The 22,715-nt window shown below is 38.6% G+C and overlaps 2 protein-coding genes across 5 annotated transcripts; one reads left to right on the top strand and one right to left on the bottom strand.

Annotated features, from left to right (window-relative positions):
• Positions 1-60: 60 nt before the first annotated feature.
• Positions 61-8,669, bottom strand: znf362b (zinc finger protein 362b). 3 transcript variants are annotated; one of them, XM_010732402.3, is made up of 9 exons: positions 8,286-8,669; positions 6,174-6,237; positions 5,642-5,870; positions 5,399-5,503; positions 4,259-4,592; positions 3,484-3,708; positions 3,307-3,385; positions 3,047-3,205; positions 61-2,284 (listed from the first exon to the last, which is right to left on the bottom strand). In XM_010732402.3, the coding sequence occupies exons 2-9, from the start codon at positions 6,234-6,236 to the stop codon at positions 2,168-2,170; spliced, it is 1,311 nt and encodes a 436-aa protein (XP_010730704.1). In that variant the 5' UTR covers position 6,237; positions 8,286-8,669; the 3' UTR covers positions 61-2,167. The 3 variants fall into 3 exon arrangements, with proteins under 3 accessions (XP_010730704.1, XP_010730701.1, XP_010730702.1); XM_010732399.3 differs by having other exon boundaries at positions 5,642-5,897; positions 8,286-8,668; XM_010732400.3 differs by having other exon boundaries at positions 4,259-4,577; positions 5,642-5,897; positions 8,286-8,668.
• A 1,391-nt stretch (positions 8,670-10,060) lies between these two features.
• Positions 10,061-22,411, top strand: si:ch211-112c15.8 (tumor necrosis factor receptor superfamily member 1A). 2 transcript variants are annotated; one of them, XM_019263930.2, is made up of 10 exons: positions 10,061-10,630; positions 12,300-12,381; positions 12,588-12,713; positions 12,999-13,130; positions 13,281-13,329; positions 14,527-14,708; positions 15,081-15,248; positions 16,076-16,113; positions 16,383-16,488; positions 20,825-22,411. In XM_019263930.2, the coding sequence occupies exons 1-10, from the start codon at positions 10,616-10,618 to the stop codon at positions 21,181-21,183; spliced, it is 1,257 nt and encodes a 418-aa protein (XP_019119475.2). In that variant the 5' UTR covers positions 10,061-10,615; the 3' UTR covers positions 21,184-22,411. The 2 variants fall into 2 exon arrangements, with proteins under 2 accessions (XP_019119475.2, XP_010730700.3); XM_010732398.3 differs by lacking the exon at positions 10,061-10,630 and having other exon boundaries at positions 10,664-12,381.
• Positions 22,412-22,715: the final 304 nt, after the last annotated feature.

Genomic DNA, 22,715 nt, shown 5'->3' with positions numbered 1-22,715 from the left:
CCGATTTGTTGGCAGGTACAGTTTTTTTTTTTTTTTTTCCTTTGGAAAAGCAATCAGTGATGAATTTATAACAGTCTGTTTATTAAACAAGGTAAAGATACAAAGCTTTTTTTCCTTTTTTAAACATTGATAACCTTAGTTTAACTTCTCAGTCTTGGCTGTGCATATTTAGTTGTCTAGAAACCGTATATGAAACCACAATGCAAGACAGGAAAAAGTGTAATAAATCTACGCAATATCTTTTCATAGAGAACATGGGTTAAACAGTTATCATACAGATTACAGCTCAGGAACTCCATGCGGAAGGAAGAAAAAAATTAAAATGTTTACACGACTGAATACTGCAGAACACAATACAGAGTAATGGAAAATGGGATGATAAAACAGTTAAGGCTTACATGTAAATAACTGATATAAAACATGAATATTAATAACATACGGGTAGACTAAAATAATTACAGTAAGTTCATACATAAACTTTTACAAAACCCAAACAGAACGTGTTCATGAAAACTTAAAAATAGGTACTATAAATGAGTAACATGTTTTACAGTACAGCAACATGTACATTTTCCCATTATCTCAAAAGTTGAGAGTAAGTTGAAGAGGCAGGGTCTGTTGTTGGCGTAAATGTCTGTTTTCAGGCCAGTGGCTTGAGTAATAAGTTTTTATTCTTTTGAAAACATACTATATACTGTATATGTATTTTACATTATTCTCAGTTCCATCTCCAACGTAACGTCTAGCCGTAGCACCTTTTTCTGAAGTGCCCTGAAGAATACAGGGTACCCTAATTGTACCATCCAGAGGTTAAAGTTACAGTAAAAATACAACAAACAATACTGTGTACAATAAAAAGAATACTAAGGAGAAAAAAAATAAATCAAAAGGAGAAGCATCACCTCCATGTGAACTTATAATACAGATCTATGGAATATGACTTATACTGCAGTTTATTCCAAATGGGTAAAGCTTATTAAGGATAAAAAAAAAAAACTTAACTGGGTCGTAGTAGCTGTACAGTCACATTTTGGTCCAATGTTTAAGTTTAAAATTTACCACTCGAGTAAAATTTAATGTCAGCTGAGGTGTATTTTAAAAGTCGGGCTGAGTAGAGCTGGCACTGATACATGTGCAATGTATTCAACCTCTAATACTTAAAAAAAAAACAAGAGTCAAAGCTTAGCTGAGTAGAGAAAGCAGACACAGACACTAGAACAAGATTTGCTTTCTCTTTAAACCCCAACAAGGTTCATATATGGCACTAGTTAATGGGACGTGAGGAAAACGTAATATAAAAAGCAGTGTTTTCTTTGATCATGTTATGACCATAAAAGGTGCCATAGAAGGTGAACATTTAATATGGAGTGAAAGATTTTAGAAATTAAAAACAAAAAAACAAAAAAACATTCATCTTTCTTCCCTTACATGTTGCTGTATTTTTTTTTTTTTTTTTTTTTTTGCCTCCCCAAGTCAATAACACAGCTCCTTAATACAATCATTAAATGTTTCAATTGTCATCTACCTAGATTGCCTTTCTTCAATTTTAGATGACCCTGTAAATGTGAGTGAGAACAATGAAAGTAACAGAAAAAGACTGTTATTCATACACAGTCAGTACTCATAGCTGCCACAAGTAATGCCCTTTGGCATTTTCCATCCAACAAGATTGAAACAATTTGAGCCAAAACCACAAGGCCTAAAAGTGCTTTAAGATTATCTTTGGATGTCTCCAGAATACACCCAATTCTACTTTCTCAATTCTTTATAAGGGCAAATATCATCTGGCACATTTTGGAAACCCATTTCATGGAAGAAGAGAGAGAAAAAAAACAACTAAACTAAAACGTTTATGATGGCCAATGCATCCGGCAGTTTACATGACGCTTACGAAAGTGCTTATTAAATCTGACGCAAGACATTCTTTGCCACTCGATCCTCCGGACAACATCTAGCTGTATTGTTACATTCACAAAATAACGCTGTGCTCATTTTTGACAGACGGCCTGTGTCAAGATGGATGGAGGCAGCCTGTTTACTGAATGCTTATGTCAGCTGTCATAATGCTAATGTAAGCCTTATGTAGATGGCTGTGGGTGCAGGGCCTCATAAGCTCCAGCCTAACGTAGACTCTGAATCCGACCTGCTGCTGAGCAGCTGAGGGGGCTCAGATGAGGGAGATGCGTATGGGGATGCTGGGCGACTCGGTCCTCTGAGGTGACTGGTGGCTCACTAGGTGCTCCACCACTGTGTGTTTGGACATGTGCTTCATAAGGTAGGTCTCCTACAAAGACATGAAAACACACCAAAAGGTCAACAGAAAGAAACAACAGCCTTAGATAACCCGCCTGCCTCAACCTTTTTTTTTTTTTTATCTTAATCTGTGATCACAGTCAAATTTCCTGAATTACTGCTTGTTGACATTTATCTGACATCTTAAGGACACTTGACCCTTTGACAACCTCAGTAGGTGTGCATTAATTAGGAAAAACCACATTTTTTTGTTTTTTCGTGAGAAAACATGAGACTATTAGTTCAGCCCTTGATTTAACTTAAGTTATGTTTAGATTCATCTGAAAATATTTTAAATCAATTAAACTATCAGAAGAATATCAATCACAACTTTCCAGAGCTTAACTAACTTCAATGAAATCAATTAAAATAGCTTTTATGTCCAACCAACTATTCAAAATATTAAAGTTTGTTATGAAAGCAGAAACAACAAATATTCACATTTTAGAGGCTGGGATCATATTTCATTTTCAGTTTGAGCAATCAATGAATCATTTCTAGATAAATCTGTTGGGCTTTAAGAGATATTTAAAGATGGAAGAAAACATTTAAAAAAAAAAAGAAACTTGATTAGAAGCAAGAAGATACTGCATCTTTAAATCTAACAGACAGGAAGTTTCAGGCCGAGCTGAACTATATCCAACACCATCATCCTATCAGTCATATTATATAATACCATATCATACTATACTAAAAATGTGAGGATCACACACAGACAAAAATATACATATATGACTCTATGTGGTTTACTCACTGAGGTGTATGCCCGGCCACACATGCTACAGCAGTAGGCCTTAGCGTTTTTGATGGCGTGCGCTGACAAGTGGATCTGCAATGATGCGGAGTCTGAGTAGGCACGGTAGCAGTTAGGACATTTATACGGCTTGTCTTTATTGTGCTGCCTCTGGTGAGACTGTCGGAAAACACAGGAAAATGTTGTTCATTTGGATATGTATGATCACGTTGAAGTGTTGAAATAGGCAGAATTATTAAGTTGTATGAGCACGTACTGACCTGGAGGTTAGACAGCTGGGTAAAAGCTTTTTCACATCCGGGGTGAGCACATTTATAAGGCCTATCGCCAGTGTGGATTCTGCGGATAAAGGAGCGGATCAGAAAGGTTGTGAGTAAACATCAGTATTCTGTGTGTTAGCTAGACGTTCCCTGCTTTGTGTTAACAGCTGGACCGACCTGGTGTGCTGCTGCAGGTGTGACAGCTGACGGAACGAGTTCTCGCAGTAGGAGCAGTGGTAGGGTTTGATCCCCAGGTGGATGCGCAGGTGTTGGGACAGGTAGGAGGCGTTGGCGAATGTCTTGGAGCAGTGGGGACACTTGTGTGGTTTGGCCTCCGTGTGGGACTTCGAGTGAATCTGCATCTCTGACTTGGTTAAGAAGGTGAGCGGGCACACTTTGCATCTTGGTGACAGAAAAACAGGAACACAATGTAAAAAAAAAAAAAATGTCTATCAGATTATAGATAGAGCCTTAAAGAGATAGAGTTTATGATTATTCAGGGTTTTGAGTGTTGCTGGCCCCGAATTTCTAAGACAATAACAAAGAACATGACCTAAGTCAGAGTCATGTTTCATTCTGGATCAATTCAAAAGGAGTATGTCAGACCTTTATTGTGCTAACCTCACAAATCATATTTTGCAAGCTTCGTCTTTTCTACAGGGTTTTCTTGTGGAAAACAACTTCTAGCTGGGAGTCCGAATATTAAATAATGATGTGACTCACTGCTTCTGAAAACTCCTGATTCTCATGAAAAACTAAAATGGAATAACAAGGAAGGAGTGAATCATGCATCTTGTCAGCTGATAAGCAGAAGCACATCTCAGTCATGTAGAGCTTACTTAAAACCTCACTTGTCTCAAGCAAATGCCTATTGATCCTTTGCAGACCACAATTAAATTTAAATTGTCTTTGTGAGGCTTCACAACAATAGTAGCAGCTTCTTGTGTCCAACCTGTAGGTTTTGCCTTCTTTGGGTGCGATAGTAACACAGCCTTGATCAGCTAGGATTGGGTAGGGCACCACCAACAGAGGACCGGTCGAGTTTTCAGCTTTGATCTTCTTCCGTCCCCGGGGTGCCTTGGGTGGGGGGCCTAAGAGTCCAGCCAAGCCTCCAGCTTTCATGTGGTCCATTCCAGGACCACTAGCCAGCCCAGATATGATGTTCACAGAGGGGGCACCGCCCAGGCGGTTGTGGCTGCTGGAGGTTGGAGTCGTAGGGGTCAGGGCCTCTGAGGTGCTGTGGCTGTCGGGCCGGGATGAAGGAGCCAGACCTGTGTAAGTGAAGACTACACTGGTTTAACACCTACTACAGCACTACGTGTGACTATTTTAAAAAACGACTTCATTGTTTGTGCAAGTTAGCTGGCTCAACTAAAGATTTACATTGTTGGTACACAGACAGATTTATAATGACCACGTTTGGATGCGTGCTACACGATTTTAAATTTAGTTGCGGAATCCGTCACAGTTAAACATCAAGTTTATGTGATGTGTACAACTATGTTTCCAAAATCTATGCACTGATTTTTACACAGATGAATCAGTAGGTTAGGTTGCAAAGAAAAAGAAAACATAATCTCATAACAAGCTGTGTAGACTGTGTGCTACATGTGTATCACTTGGGGTTAGAACAACATATTGTATTTATATCTTGTCGGTTTACCATGTCAGCCTAAAATTCTTTGCACTAATCTTCAAAACCCCATATCTGTTTACCCTCATCACCAGCCATCTGCCTGAAAACCAGCAACTGTCTCTCTCTGTATTATTCCGTCAGCGTTGCTGGCACTGGCTCAGCCTGCACAATACAAACTCTCATTGTTTATTTCCTGACTTTAAGCCTCAGGAACTGTTTAATAAAAAGTGTTATTTGACGTGTTGCACACTCTTCTACCAGCTCACTAATGATACATACTGCCTGCCTGTAAATGCCAGTACTTGTCGTCTGTGGTATTTCCTCCATTGTAGCTTTACCGTGTGTGTTTTTCAGACACTATTAAACTGATCACACTGCTGTCAGTCTAAACAACACCAGAGGCTGCTGATATTTTCCCTGTCCCAGCAGACCATAGACACCAGCTGACTGCAGTACCTGAGCGATGGTTGATCCGGCCCGGTTGCTCCCCGAGCTGCCTCATGTGCCAGTCTTCCCACAGTCCTTTGGCCTTCACTGCCGACTTGTCGTCCATATTTCCATCTGGAAGTTGCCAGGCGATGGCATTTTTAATCAGTGAGCAGTCAATCTTGACCACACATCTTACCAACAACAATTGTGATCTATAGAGAGGTCCTAGAGGAGTACCCAGGCCTACAAACAACATAGTGATGACAGTACCTGGTCCAGAGCTGGAGGCAGGGCGAGCGTGTAGAGCGATGTCCGGTTGTCCAGAGCCCTGCGGCTGTGGGTGGTGGCCTGGCACTTGCTGCGGCTTCTGCACTGACATGCCATGCTGAGCGCTACCGTCCGGGGACGAGGTGGGTACCAGCAAGGGCTGCTGGGAAGGGGTGGAGGTAGGCGGCAGGTGCAGGGGTCGGATCTTCTCAGCCATCAGCTGCTCCTTGATCTTGTTAATGAGCACCAGGTTATCCAGCTGAAAGGGTTAACGGGTCATGCTCAACAGAAAACAGCCACCGTGTGTGAATGTCATTCACGCCCCAGAAAACACATCCCAGGACAGAAAACACTAACCAGCACACAGAACGAGATCCTTTTTTTAAATATATTTTTTAATATACAAGAACAAACTGTGACAGATTCTCTGAGAATTTGTCTGGTGCTGAATGGCTGAAAAGACATTCACACATGGAAATAAATGGCAATTAAAGGTGAAAGTGACACCGTAATTACATGTTACGAGTGGACTTACCTGGCCTGGCATGGATGGAGGTGGCGGCCAGAAATACGGGTTATTAAATCGAGGCTCCGCCATCCTGAAATGAAAAGCATTTATTTTAACACACTCAAAAGTCAAGTCCCACTTAACAAACTGTTATCTTACTACACATTTATAAAAGCCAGTCGGGATCAGAGAGGAGTTAATGATGCAAAAGTTTATAATTGTTTAAATATTCAGGACAAATTGTGTCGGCAGAGTAGAGAATGAGACTTTGAGGGTGAAACTGATGACACAGAAACTACATACTGGTGGGTTTCATGTTTAGTAGAAAGGGTGAGCGTTTTCCTTTAACCCCCGTCTTACGGTACACTTTCAGATAGTTTCCATCACGTTCACTTTCATGTAGCTTAGTATCTGTTTCACTGCATAGGTGACACAATTAGGTTAATGACGTCCATAAAAGTTATTAACATATTTTAAAGGACTTATTACACTTTATTATTACATGTCCTTTTTTCCAGTTTCCTCTAGGACAAATACCAATGTTATTTTAAAATTTTCTATTAAAAAAAGGAGGTTGTGTTAATATGTATGTATGTATGTATGTATGTATGTATGTATGTATGTATGTATGGCCACACACAGAGGTAAAACTTAAATATGTCAAATGATTTGGACAATAAACAACATCTAATTGAAGCCATTATAAAAAGGATTAAGCTTGTATTGTATTAAATACATATAATACAGATGTATACAGATGTAAATACAACATTACAATGGATGTCAGTGAGTGAGTGAACTTAATAATTAATGATTCATCATTACTACTGTACACTGAAATTGTTTAAGATTTAACCTTGGAAGCGTCTAGTTAGACAAATTCAAGGTTCTCTTATTACATTTTTTTTTCTAACCTTCATCCATATCTCATGGTCTTCCTCAGCAGATTGCTCGGTTGTCATGGATGAGTTATCATGAGCAAACTCTGAGTTAAAAATGTCATTTAAAAAAAAAGGGATATTTAAGATATATTTTTAAATATGTAATAACATAACCTTTAAGATAAAATTATTTAGTTACAAATAATTAAATAAAGATGTTAAGGCTCATTTGTTTTGTGTATTTAAGATAAGTGTGTGAATTAAGCCTATACAGTCACCTTTAAGTGAGCACAGGTCAAAGAGCTAAATGTCAAATAGAAATATGGTGCCTCTTGTAAAAACACATTAGTCTGAGTGAGTCTGAGGCGTTCAGCTTGGACATTTGAGCCCCTGTGCTCCTTTTGTCTGAGACTGAATTCCTGAAAATAAGTGGACGTCGCTTTAAATGTTCACATAAACGCAATGGGGGAAAAAAAAAAAAAAAAAAAAAAAAAACTTTCCCTTCTTTGACTTTTTTTCGGACATGTCGGCAGTCTGGGATCACCTCTGGACCCAAAACTGATGGAGGCTTTTCACGGATCGACCCTCCCGGTGCGACTCAGACATTCTCAGACAGTTTTCTTTAAACATTTCCAGACAAAAGAGAAACAAAAATGGCAGCCTTATTTTTATAAGGCGGGACGCCATATTCTGCAGACCCCAAAAAATTTAGGAGCAATGAACGTGTTTGTTCGTGAGGATGATGTTCAGGGCTTGAGAGAAGCGGGGGTTTGCCGACGCGGACACACAAAGGTGTGTTTATCATGTCAAAGGCATGAATGATTGTTTACGGCGAATAGCAGGTTTGAATAGCCCGGCCTCCCCACCTCTTAAAAAAACTGACACTTCCTACAACAACCATGCCCTGCAAAAAAAAAAAAAAAACACACACACACACACACACAGCACGGAAACGGACAAGATGCAGGCTCAACCCAAAACCTCACACCGATTAAAACACCCGTACCAACGCGATAAGGTCCACACATAAACCGGCACACAATGCTCTGTCTAGCCGAGAGACGCTGAGCCATCTTAAACCAAATCTCACTTTTAGGTCTGCTTTTCTTTTTTTTTTTTCTCTTCCACATTCTGCAACTTTTAGGACCGCTATTGCATTTCGTGCAACAATGCACGCATTTTAGCGGGGAGGCTTATACCGCTTATCCGAGAAATGCACCGCAGCGAAGACACGAAAAAGACATGCACAATAAAATACCTTGTGTCCTGATTGCAGATATTGTCTTGCGAGTACAGCTATAATATAAAAGCTTGATGTTCTTTCTGCCTGCCTCCAGTCGGACCACCGCTTCCGGGTCGCTTTGTTCACTTCTGGGTGCCGCTGCAGGCTCAGTACAGTACACACACACACACACACACACACACTCAGAGGAGATATTCTGCTATTGTTGCTTTGGGTTTTTGTCTTTTTCATGCAAGACGATCTATGCATGTCGATGCATGCATGGTGAATGTAATAACGTTATTTCAGCGCGTTTTCTTTTTCTTTTTCTTTTTTTTGGGTGGCTCGATTCAGCCAACAGGATCTGGAAGGGTGGAAGTAGTACTCAAAGCATGAATAGCAGCGCCACAGTGTGTAAAAAAAATAATAAAAATAAATCAATAAATACTCGATTACAAAGAAAAGTACTGCGTTCAGGATTACATTTAAGTCTAAAACTGGCTGCTTAAATGCTTTCATGGTTTCATGAGAGTTGAAACACTGAAGCAATGCTGTTTAATTCTGCAGCAGTGCATCACACTTTCTCAATAAGCTCAATAAAAAGTAAAACTACAATATTTCTATGATGTAGTGAAGGAGTGTCAAAACTTAAAGGTCCAGTGTGTCAGATTTAGGTGGCTCCATTTTATGAAAACATACATAACTGTGTTTTTACAAGTGTATAAGTACCTAAAAAATAAAAAGTTGGTATGTTTTTGTTACCTTTAGAAGGAGCTTTTATACCTTCAGAGGCTGCAGGTTATCTTCCGTAAAGTCTGGCACATTGAGCATGTTTCTACAGTAGCCCAGAGCGAAACATTGGCGTTAGATGGGGAGTTTTGCATTTTTGGTGGTTTTTGCAGCCACTGTGGCTTTTCATTCATACTAGAAAAGAGAGAGAGGGAGGTGAGGGCGTTGTAGTCAGTATGGTATGCAATCCTACACACTCCTTGAATGAGCCAATATGTAAACTCCCCAGTCACTGAGATAAAATAGACATTAGACATTGCCAAGAAGGCAGCATAAAAACATTGCTAGAAAATAAATACAATACACACATTAAAAACAGGCTAATACAACCACGCCATGCTTTAAAAGAACATGAATGCTAAGGAGATAGTATCTGAAATAAAGTAAAAACAATAAATTAAAGGTGAAAACATTTACAAAGAGTCATTTTTATCAAAGAAATGGGCTAAAAGTTTATGTTTATTATAAATATCTAGGTTACATACTGTTTGTATAACTACACTGACTGACGGAGTACAGGGATCTGGTTGATCGCTTTGTGGCGTGGAGTAGGAGCAGCCACCTCGTCTTGAATGTGGCCAAAACGAGGGAGATGATTGTGGACTTTAGGAGGACTAGGTCTGACCTGAGTTTCCATCACAGTTTCCATCCTGGGTGAGGAGGTGGAGGTGATGCAGGAGTACTTGGGCGTGCACCTGGATAACAGACTGGACTGGAGATGCAACACTGAGGCTTTCGGCCTTTTAATATGTGCAGCCAGATGTTGCAGATGTTCCACCAGTCTGCTGTTGCGAGTGCAATCTTCTTTGCAGCCATCTGTTAGATCGATCTATCTATCGATCTATCTATCGATCTATCTATCTATCTATCTATCTATCTATCTGTTTCTTTGTGTAGAAGGTTCAAGTAATTTATGTGCACTTGCTTTCTGCTGTGCATAATTACAATAAGTTTAGTGTTTTGTGCTGTTTGAATGAACAATGAAACATGGGATATTTATATCAAGAAAATAAGACTTAAGTCTAAGAGGAACAGGTGGAAATATTAACCACACTTCTCTTTTTTGTTTAAATATGAATAATAGACTGACAATAACTGACATGATATTTGGTATTGCCAGCATGACATTTACTAATATCTGGCTCATGAGTATGTCAGCAGTCTGTGTCGGTGTCAGTTGTGTCTGAACCACATTTTTATCAAAAAGGAATTATAGGAAAAAATCAGACAGAGGGACTCATGTGCTGACGTTGTCATGAACAGTTACGTTACCATGTGTACGTGTGTGTGTGTGTGATCTCACTGTTTCCTGTTTCTGTCATTACTTCTCTGAAGACTCCAAAGAACTGACAACTCTGACCGACAAACACACCACACAGAATAACGCTTTATTTGACTCAGCTTGAGAGGAAATCTACAGATGGCTTAAAGCCAGAATGTCTCTTCCTGTTGGTAAATTAAGAGGCGTCCTCGCCTGGTGATATGTTGTGATACCCTGAAATTTCTTTATCCAGTGCTTGAAACGATTATTTATTTAAAGTTGGTTGTTTAACTTCATCACACTCAACTCTTCCAACATGGACTTTGTCTTGGTAAGTAACCTTTTTATCATATTTAATTTGGGTTTTCATGGTTGTTGTATTCTGATTAATTCTGATAGGAAGTGTTGCCACAGTGTTGTTGTTACCAAAAGGCTTACAGTAAGTCTCAATATCTGACTGCCTAGGTTGTTCAAAGGTTGGTTGTTCACTTTTTAAGAATTTGTCATCACTGGAGTGTAATATGCAAACAACTGTGACAGAGACCTTCACACTGTAGTGGTTTCAGTGGTTTCAAGAGTTGGCATTAAGACTCAACATGTTGCTTCTTGTCTTCTCAAAACAATTGCTCTGATGCTAGCAATTAATTATGTTATTGTTAAACTACAAACTATTCGCTTGATTAATCATTTGGCCAGTAGAACGCCTAAATGTGTTCAGTTTTCTTTCATAAAAGACTAAGAAAACTAAAATATTCCCCTTTGAGAGACTGAAACCACTTAATGTTTGTATTTTAAACAATACTGCTACTTATACAGAGGTAATCTTTCAAAATAAACACACATCTCAATACATTTGGTATTAAAATCCGGTCCAAACAAAGAGTGAAGGCAGAAGAAAGAATAGAGGGTTGTCTCTGCCAAATTAAATGTATTATTATTGGGCAGCTAACATCCATGAACTGGTCTAGGCAGAGGTGGATGAAGAAATCTCCTATGTCGTCTCAACCCTTAAACCTGTTGCCTTGTTACACTAAACTCTCTGTGCCCTGCTGCCATTTCGAAAGTGTCTTTTTACAAACAGACCTGTTGTCTATGGAGCTTTTAAGATTTTGGGTCAGTTAAGGATTCATTTTATCTATAAATACTTCTTTGTTAAGGGTCCCATTTTGAGTAATTCTCTGTTCCCTGCCTCCATCATTGACCCGGCTTTCCAACTGCAGGGTAGAAAAGGTGTGACCTGTGTAAAGGGCCTCTTTACACCTATTGGTAGTTACAGGTGTTTGTGTAGTTGGATTCCAGTAACCTATATTTATTTCTCTCTGACTTTTGAGCCCTCACAGAACATTTCAACAGAAGACTGTTTAAAAATGTAGTTATTTCAAAAGCATGTATTGTCTGTTTTATACAGATAATCCATGTAGCTGGGCTTCAATGGGGAGAGGAGCTGGGCTTATAGATCACAGTTAGTGACTAGTCTGAGTCATTCCTTATCATAGTACACCAGGGATGTGCTATTACAGTTTCACAGGCTCTATCTGATCAGCAGCAAACTGGCAATACTCTTTTGAGGAAAAGTTCAAGATGTGAACATAAAACACCATTAGCTATATGTTTGCACTGTTCTTTTAATTTTTTTATGCCCTTTCAAATATTTGTGACACAGTTATTAATTCCAACCCAAAGCCACATTCAGGGTAGTACCCAAGGACGTAAAGATCAACGCTTACCAAGGTCAGCAAGATTTCACTACTCTGTTTACTCAACTGAATCCCATCAACTCTCATAAGCGCTGGATGGTGACTGTAATGCCACATGACAACTCAAACAGCTAAAGGATGGTACTATACTACTCAAAGCTCAGCCAGAAAGTTTTGATTTTTGGGTGTGGTATGATGTTACAGGTGTCCTCTTGAAATGGCAGCTGTGGTGTTCAAATGTCAGGCCAGTTGATATATCACCATCTTCCTCTCCACACAGTCAAACCTCGTCTTTTGTTTCAGGTTGTGCCACTGATACTTCCCCTGATTACCACTGGTTACACCATGGTGGCCAATAATTCATGTTATACAAAGTGCCCAGCTGGTGAGTTATAACATTATAACAAGGAAATATGTTGGCTTTGTACTGAGCTATCTCTCTCCCTCTCACTCTCATCAGCTTTAGTTACTAGATCATAATCTAGTTGCACATCCTGTAGTAACGCCCTATATGTACTGTACAGTGGTAGTGTGACTTCCCACATCCATGTCTTAACCCACTCTCTTTCTCTTCTCTCCACTGTTTCTTAGGATATTATGAAATTGGTAACTGTGAAGACTCAAGCGCACCACACAGATGCAAAAAGTGCAGTCATGGCACATACACAGAAATAGAAAATTCTTTAACAGAATGCCGTAGGTGTGTCCCGTGTGGTTGTAAGTATCTTGTTCAAATACCGCTGATTTGGTTGGTTGATAGAAATGAATGCTGTCAGTTTATAGGATATTTTGTAAGTTTTGAAATTATATTAAAGCAGATAGACCTTTTTTGGTTATTTAAATAAGAAATATGATGCTATTTGTTGTAGTTAACATTCACCTCTCTTTTTTTCTGATGAAGTATAGACAGTTAGGTAATGTAATATAATGTTAGATTTTTATTGAACAATGAGTTATTGCTGTGGCGTGAGACAAAAACACTGTGTTTTGATATTCCCCCAGTTTATGAGAGGGAAATTAGGCCTTGCTCCTTTAACAGCAATGTGGTATGTGGATGTAAAAAGGGATATTACAATGCAAGCCCTGGCAGCCATATGAGGGATTGTAAGAAGTGCCACTGTGATCATTGTCAAGGTAAGTCAAGTCAAAGGAAGTTCAAGTCCAGTTTGGTATTTACATATTAATATGATTAATTCCTTGTTTTATTTAAAATATTATAAACACTCTTAAAAGAAAAGAAGATTTTTTTTTAGTTCTCACAATCATCCTTATATTTTGTTTCAGGGACCATTAAAACTGAATCCCAAAGGATGTGCATGGACTACTGCACAGGGTATGAGATCTTACAATATCATATACGAAAACCCAGAGAAGCTTATATTTGTAGTTTTTGTGAGAGTGTACACAGCACTGCAATGAATCTTGGGAGCTCAGGAAAGTATTAATTTTGACACTTACAATTACAGTATGATTTTGACATCATTTTTCTATCTTAGTAGTTATATTTACCCTCTTTCTGCCTAAATTGCTTCCCTTTTGGATAATTATCTGTATTCTATGTACATTTCCTGATGAGGCTGTTCTGTTGCCTCATTGGCTTAGTGTTGGAGCAGATTGATTTTTAATTATGCAGATTGCAAACAGAGTATTATACTGTGTTATCGCCCCCTCTCTGTGATGTTTGAGAGTCCGACAAAAACCTGGGGTTGAAACCAAAGCTGATCTATTAGTCGGTCGTCAGAAAATGAACCTGCGATAGTTCTGACAATTGATTGTTTCAGTAGTTTAATTAGTTTAATTGGTTTAATTAGTTTGGATTAGTTAGTTTTTGACTTGGGGAAGACATTTTCACAAACAATAAGATCTTTTGATCTTTTGACTGGCTTTAAGTCTTTGTGGTCAAATCAGTGGTCATGGTGTCTTTTTGCTACATTGAAGGAAACTTCAACAGTTCTGTTGAAAAGTAACATATTTCCTTTTTTATGTATCTGTCACTTCCTGTGGTTTCACTGACGCTCTGCTTGCTGTGCTGAACAGAGTGACTGCAGATGTTTAAAGTCGCAACATAAATCAGGTGTTGTCGAGACAGTTAGCCTTACTGATAAAGGGTTGCTATGTGCGTACGAGAACGCTGGTTTGCTTTTTAAAAAAACACATATTAAGGACTGCTGATCAGGTGCAGATTAGCATCGAAGCCATTTGCTTCGCTAATTTGTCACAGTTAAGCAAATTAATTATACGTTACAGGATTTGTAGTTACTATACGACCCCTCCACACTGCCAAGCCAAACACAAAGAGGGAATCGAACTAAAAACAACAAATATTAAAGCTATCTGCTTGATTTGACTAATTGTGGTCTTACACTGAAATCGCATTAGGAAGAGGTCATTCAAGCCGGTATGAACAAGAGGAATGATTACAGCAATTTTCAAATGTTCATATGCGCACTTGTGAACATGCCCTCTAATCTATGTATAAATGTGTTGTCCGAGCCCACTGTTGTCTATATGAAACTCTCATTTTTTTCAGTTGTTTGAATAATCCAAGATGCAAGAAGAAATGTATGCCAACAGGTCCACCTACAACTCCTTCTACAACTCTACCTACAACTCCTTCTACAACTCTACCTACAACTCCTTCTACAACTCCATCTGCGACTCCTTCTACAACTCCATCTACAACTCCTTCTACAACCCCATCTCCACCTAAAGGTACAACACTATTTTATCTATTTTATTATATTATATTTATGACTACAAAGGCCACAGCTAAAAGAGCCACATCTTCAAACAGCACATCAGGTTCTATTGTTAATCCACATATCTGTTAGTTAACATGTTCCATAATTATGTACTCAAAATGTCAGATTAGCTCACTGGGCTGGTTTTATGACTCATATGCCCTTTACACTTACATTAGCTTATAATGTAGCCTGATTGTTTTCCCTTTTGCTACGCCATGTGTGGTCTACTTTGAATAATCTAAATGATCTGGAGGATCCTTCATGTTTCCATCGTCATTTTCAGTTTGTTTGATCTGATGATTGGCGGAATGATGTCAGTGTTTCTTCATGTCCACAACAGTTAACCAAATACCCTGGCTGTTTCTCGTGGGGGTTATGGTGACATTTCTGGTGCTCTTTTGGCTCCTGCTGTTCTTCACCAGGAACCCACTCAGATTCCCAGACAGGTGTCTCTGCTGGCATTTGAACAAAGCTCAGGAGGTGCCTCTTGAGGAGCCCAAATTAAACGGTAACCAGTGGTGGAAGTATTGTTTTCAAATATAGTTTTTGGGTACATTCACAGGTATTTAAATTTTATACAACCTGTTATATATACAACCTCTACTTCACTATATTTCAGCACATAGTGTACTCCACTTTTTTTTTTTTTTGTTGTTGTTTTTACAGTTTAAAGTTATTTTAGAGTTTGGCAGTTTACATACAAAACATATGTTCAACTTATAAATATGACAGTGTTATAGATGAAACTACCCTAAATACTATGTAAAATACAACATTAACATGTAAGTGCTTACACATGAATGCATCTGACATATGATAAGACACCACAGCCGGTGGCCATACTGGTGCTTAATTTATCAAAGCTTCAGCATTTAACTATACAAAGTACAGGCTGTTTAAAATTAAATGAAGAATAAAAAATTCCTGTAGCTTTTTTTGTAGATAGCTAACAGGCGATGTCACCACATCAGATTTCCAATTTCAAAATATGTGTGTATGGATGTGGAGAGAGTATCTAACCATAACTGTACAAAAGTGTACAAAAAGAGAAATTACACAGTGGGAAAACACGTGAGAATGTGAGAAATGAAAATGATTGAATATGTACGCAATGTATGTATTACTAAAATGAGATCAGTATTTCATATTTAATATGTCACCTTTGTGGTCAATACCAGTGTACTGCAGCAACCGTAAGCGCAACATAAAGAGGAAAACACAAGTTAAAGAGACATTTATTGCCACAAAATATTTTTCTTGTAATAATCTAAAAAAAACCAGCTGAACACGTTCAAGCAGGAAGCTAACTGATAATATCTGCTTTCCTCCTAACAGAACAAGACATTCATCAAAGCAGCTGTCCCACCACGCTGGTTTGTGCTCAGTTTCATACATTTTGTCTTCTGTTGAGATATAGATCTTGACTGAAGCTCTATTGTAGGTTGATAGTCAGACACACTTATTTAAGAAAAACCCAAACAAGTAAAGGTCAATTACAACAAAAATAATTACAATTTGTACTAAAGCTGTAATAAATTATGAAGTTGATGTAAATTAGACAAACTGAAGAATTTCATTCATCACTCTGTTTAACAGAGTTACTTCAACAATGATTTTTACCTCTTCTTTCTTGTTTGTTAAGACATTAAACATATCAGAGGAAACCCCCATGATGGCTCTCAATCAGAGTCCAGCCACCCCTGATCCAGCCTGCGTCGGTCCTGTACTACCAGATGCCGAACACAAAGGTAAGAGATTCCCAGCTACAATACAAAGTCTTTGTTCCTTATATGACATAATATACTGTATTTATATGACAAAATGTTTGACATCATTGTTCCTCTCTAAACCTGGTGCAGGAGGTGCATAACTCATATATGGGAAACGTATCAGTGGAATATAGTTTGAACAAGTGGTTGTGTAAGCATCAGAAATATGTCTATGTAAAATATGTTAGATCAATATTTAACTTATAGATTCCTGCAAAAGAAACTTGCATTACATCGTAGCATAAAACAAACCTAAATTAAGTGAGATATGACATGTTAAAATAGTCTTTAAGGCCTAATCATTGCAGCTATCTAATTATTATCAATACTGATAACTTACAATGTAACAATGTGACAATGCATTTATCTGCACAATTTATTTCTTAAATTAAATAATAATTGTAATAATAATAACTGAATATCACAGGTCATTCCATGATGACGCATATTATTTGTATTATTGTTGCCACAACAGTTACCACACCTACTCCTAACAACAAGGTTAATATAGTCAGCGTGTCTCAAAGGCAGCTTGTCAGTGTTATGATCTATTCTAAATTAAGCTGTATTGAGGTCATCACCCTCAAAGCACTTTTGATATTGTGGTGAGATGTGACGCCAGATACATATATCAAAGACATGTTTTTCCTCATTAAAGTAAAAAATTACTTTCTCTGCAACATATGAAAAAGTGACTTTTGTGAAATTGGTCAATAACTAGCTAATTTCAAGAAAGGAGTGTATGAGTGTTGTTTAGCTCATTTGGTAGAGCATCCGCCCCATGTACAAAGGCTCAGGTCATCATGTCACTCATGGGGGCGGAGGGGGGCGGGGGGTGACACAAAGGCTTGTCATTACCAGAGGGGAAGTAGCACAAAGATTTGTCATTACCAGATTAGGGCGGAGCTGAAAATAAAAGAAGAAGTTCAGATACATTTGTTTAAAAGATGATACATTTAAAAATATCTGCCTACCTTTTGTCACTTAAGAATAAAAGAAAAAACCTCAGTCACTGCTACTTAGACATGAAATGGAGGTGTTTTATGGAGCAGTGGATTACATTTTTTCAATACTTAATAAAGCTGTCTACACAGTAAATATGCACTTATGATAGCTCTGTTGCCTCACAGCAAGAAGGTTCCTGGTTCAAACCTTGGCTGGCCTTTCTGTGTGGAGTTTGCCTGTTCTTCCTGTGTCCGCCTGGGTTCTCCAGCTTCCTCCAACAGTCCAAAGACATGCACTTGCACTAGGTTAATTGGTGACTCTAAATTGCCCATAGGTGTTAATGTGAGTGTTAATTGTTGTTTATCTCTATGTACCCTGCGATGAGCTGGCGGCCTGTCTAGGGTGTACCCCGCCTTTCACTAAGTCAGTTGGAATTGGCTGCAGCTCCCCTATGATCCTCATGAGGATAAGCAATCACAGAAAATGGATGGATAGATAAGCATGTATGACGTACTATGCAATTATTCTCAATAATGATTTGTAGAACCCATTGTTAAGCTATTATATGTTGACAGTTTAGATTTTTAATAATTAATTAATGAAAAGTTGATTTAGTCCAATCAGCACAACAACATGAACAACATGACATATCTTTGACCAATCAGCACAACAACATGAACAACATGACATATCTTTGATAGAACCAGGAGAAATGTAGGGGCTGATTTGATAAATCAGATTACATAAAACTAGAACTTAACCTCAACTCAGAACCTTAAATGATACAGATGAAACTACAAATCCCAGTGTCAACATTACAGCAGCACTTTTTGTATTTAAAAGTACTCTCCAACTATCACATGTAAAAGATTTAGTCTTTTGCACAAAGGCAGAGACGATGCTTGCATGCAAAGACTTGAACTTGTGTTATTCTGGTCATCATGCCAAATGTCTCGTGGAGAAAAAAAAACAGTGACGCTTTCCTTCATCTGATTACTGTTGTGGTGTACAAACTTCAGCTGCACTGTGTTCATGCTCAGAGCAACAGCCTTTTCATCTCTGCTTGTTCAGCACACTATTTATCATTGATCGACTAAGTGGCCCGCAGTGTGGAGGTGGAAACTGGGAAACAGGACGCCCTCACTTTTTCAGTCAGCAATTCCCCTACAGCAAAACAGTAGGGGAAATGGCAAATCAGATAGTGAGTACACGAGACTTACATGAAATTTGCATCCCTGTACACCGTGTTTTATCAAATGGTAAGATTTTTTTTTTATAGAATGTGGAGAATAAAAGGTTAATGAAGCCAGATAGATATTTCCACTGCTTTTTCTTTTCTTTGTTTGCTCATTCTAAGCATCCATAAAACTTGATTAGGTTCCTATATATATTTAAAATGAATTACCTTTGTCACCAGGTCAACTCCTGAAAGCCTTTTCGCCTTATAGAGCTTAAATACAACATGCATTTCCTATCATTAGTAAAGTCACGTTGTTGTTTCTTGGCATTTGTGGCTGAGCTAAAAAACCCCTTGTGGTTTGTCGTGCTGTCTACATCGTGGTTATCTATTTCTGTCCATAATGTAAAGGATAGTAACTGTAGCTTTGCTTTACTGTTCATTGTATGTTGGGGAATTTTATTAGGTGAACACATCATAACGAACCCGCATCAAAGCCTCCTGTTGGTGACTGCCCCGTGCCCTGTGTTCTGTAGCATTATGTTGAGTGACAGTACGGCTGCTAGATGTTTATGGAGGAGGCAATTTTTATGCAGAGTGAGATGTACAGATCTACAGATGACATTTGAAGCAACGTTGTGTAACTTTTCTGCTATTAAATAACTTTTTTACTTTCTCTTTACACTGAAATCAATTCAAGTCAGTTTTATTGTAACACTGCTATATGTACAGGTCATAAAGAAATTTCATTTCCATCACATCCCCAGTGCAAAACAAGCAATGAACATGAAATATTAAATATATACAAGTGATATAAAGAGATATTAAAAAAACTACGGCGAAAAGATATAAACAGTGTAAATATTGAGATGAATTGGGTCTCTTTCATTCCTACTCTGCACCCTGTACATGTGTTTCTGCACTATGTAACTTTGTGTTCCGGGTACGATCACCCGTGAAAAGTATGTTTTACTGCACTAAGTTGCACATCACAAACTATTTGACTGATTTTGGTGAAACTGGATCAATTTTTATAGAGAAAATGTTTTCTGCTTTCCCACTAAAGTCGTCCAGCTGCTCTGCATCAGTGTGATGAACAGTATAAAGTAAACTGCTGTGAACCATAGCTGCTGTCAGTTTATAGTAGCACAGTCTGTGAGTCTGTGAGCTCAGACCACCATGGGGGGTGGGATGCTGATGAGTTGTGGAGCCGGTGTGCCAGAACCGGAGCTGGGCATGTGGGCACTGAAACTGGACTCAGCAGCCTCTATGGACATAATGATAGAGGCAAAAAGACCAAAGGGGACATTGACAGAGGAAGGAGAGAGTGACAGAGCAAGAAGCTGCTTGACAAGACTAGATCTGGGGCTGACTTTTAGTTGTTGGTGAGAGCTTTGTGAAACAAAAGGGTGAAAGACAGATGCTGAGCTGAACTTCTTGTTGTTGGACTAATAAGTAATATTAGCTGGCGACTAGTTTTTGATCATAAGTTATCATAACAAATACATGTGTACTGTCCATATTTTAATGACAGTGATATACACTGAAACTGAGAGCGCTGAAGCACAAAAAAATCCAAATTTCTGCATAATGTTGCTTTCATTTTAAAGCTTTCAACAGGTTGCACTATAGCAGCTGTTTATCATTCGCCCTCTTGATTCACATGGGTTTCACAAGGAATTCACATTCGGAGTTTCGTTGTTAAACAAAATGTCACACTCTAACACAGCTGGGCACTGAAATTTTCAGGAACTATTACTTAAAAGGAGGATGTAGATATTATGAGTAAGTGAATAATGGTAAATGATGAACCCAGTGAGCTCTATGGAACAGAGGAATATGCTATAGGGTATATGGGGTTTGTTGAAAGTAAGAAGTCTAGAGAATGTCACCAAACATATCCGTTAAGAGCATCTGAACCTTTTACGTAGTGACATTCATTCTGAAAAGGTTCAGGGCTGATCTTTGCACATGGTTTGCTCAAATGCCTCTGCACACCTTCTGTATCTTGATGACCTTTAGGTTGAATTTTGGCGAAAGAACATAACATTTAGCAGGACGGCGCTGTACATTGAATCATAAACGGAAAACCTAAGAGATTTGAAAGCACAAAAAGCTAAATGTGGTTAAGCAGTAGCACATAGGTCAACACAAAGGACAACACACTGATTGTTTGTAATACTCTACTTGCAGCTGCCAGACAAGAAGCGCAATCGGGTCACTGGCCGGCCATCGTCCTGTACGCAGTTATCAAGGAGGTGCCCTTGCGTAGGTGGAAAGAATTCTTGCGTCTGCTCTCAGTGGATGATCAGCAGCTGGAGCGGGTGGAGCTGGAGGCTGGTTTGGGTCTGGGCTCCATGGAAAGGCAGTACCAGATGCTGAGACTGTGGAGCCAACGTGCCTCTTCGAGCATGAACGATGTCTTCTCTGCCTTGCACTACATGGATTTATCTGGCTGTGCTCAGCTGCTGCAGGAAAGCCTGGAGAAGCTGCCATGGAAGCCTGAGCTGAAGCAAGGTTGCACAGACAATGGGGCAAAGCAGGACAGCTGAGGCTTCACCTGGGGACACACAGTACCACACTATCATACAATGAGAGACATCAGCACATAAGACTTGACTAAAGACTAAACTTGAAATTCCCAGAAAGGATGTTATTAATTGTAGCAACTGCGTGGTGTGACCACAGGCTGCAATAATGTCACAAATGACCATAATGGGGAACTATGGAGATCCCGATAGGCCCAACTAAAATTGGAGTATTCCTGCTACTAATGAAATACATTCAAGACGGATGTATAATTGTTCCTTTCGCAAATCTCAATTGTTGAGCTTTATGTTAACTCCAAATTGACTCTTTAAATGCAGAAAATAATGTATTATTTGCAGTACAGAGTCAGTTGCAGAACTGGTGCTTAGGTTATTAGTTGGTTTCTTCAAATGCAGAAGGACACTACTATCTAGTAATCTAGGTAGAGAGGAATTATATTTAAATAAGTATTACGGTAAAACCCCCATATTAGTTTGCTATACTGTGAAAACACCACAGTTTCTTGTATGTAGTCTTAAAGGCCAACAGTGGAGGGTTGTGGTTTTACAGCACAGTGCTGAAATGTAAATGAGTGTGTATGTGGTAAACCAGGAAATGGTTAACAGGAAAAAGAAAAAAAAAACTTGTTTGATTTCTAAAGAACTCGGTGCTTAGATTTTTCTTTTTCCTCAATTCTTCAGTTTGAGTATATAAACTGTGTGAACTTTTTAGTGTACATCTATGATGTTTTCACCACATATGACAATCTCCTTCATCTGGTTTGACACCAGCCACTGGTTTTAGGTTGTGCACCCCTGCAGAAGAAAAAAAACAACAACAAAAAAATAAATAAAACTGAAATACCCACAGGATGTCAGATATTCAGTTTCCTGCAAATAAATAGTCTCAGGGTGCAGTGCAGTGGGCTGGGTTTTTCCTCACCACACATATTCCATTCAAAGTGAAGGTTTCCTGTTTTGAGGTTGCGGTATCTCACTTTGAGAGTTTTAATGTAATTTTTGTTACTGACCGTAAAGCAGTTGGGTTTTCCAGTAAATGGAGTTTATTAATGAATGTTTGATTATGTATCTAGATCTGTGGTTTTGTGTAAATGGGCCTTGAGACATGTGTGTATATAATTTATAATTATTATTTTATTTTATTCTCTGAAACCTTTAGTAGACCTTCAGTAGATTGTTATATATCAGGGTTAGGAAGTTTATTCTCACTGATCTCAATTTTGGTACATATGTGAAGCAACGTGGTACTGTCACTGATCTCAATTTTGGTACATATGTGAAGCAACGTGGTACTGTGAAATGCCATAGTCTTTGTCATCATACAATATGTCATAAATAAACTTCTTGGCCACAAGGTGGGAGTATTGGCTGAGTGTTTGAACAGCAGCAGCAGCAGCTGCTGGTGGTGATTGTGTGCAGTTTTAAGCAAAGGACTCCATACAAAGAAAATGTAGGGGTGCTTGAGGAGCTTTTATTCTTGAGGTGGATTAGAGCAGTCTCATGAATTGCAAATTTTTTTTTGCTTCAGCACAAAG

Source organism: Larimichthys crocea, chromosome XV (genome assembly GCF_000972845.2).
Source record: "Larimichthys crocea isolate SSNF chromosome XV, L_crocea_2.0, whole genome shotgun sequence".
NCBI classification, from domain to species: Eukaryota; Metazoa; Chordata; class Actinopteri; family Sciaenidae; genus Larimichthys; species Larimichthys crocea.
Note: the sequence above shows the minus strand (reverse complement) of the source record. Positions and strands in the feature narration are given on the sequence as shown.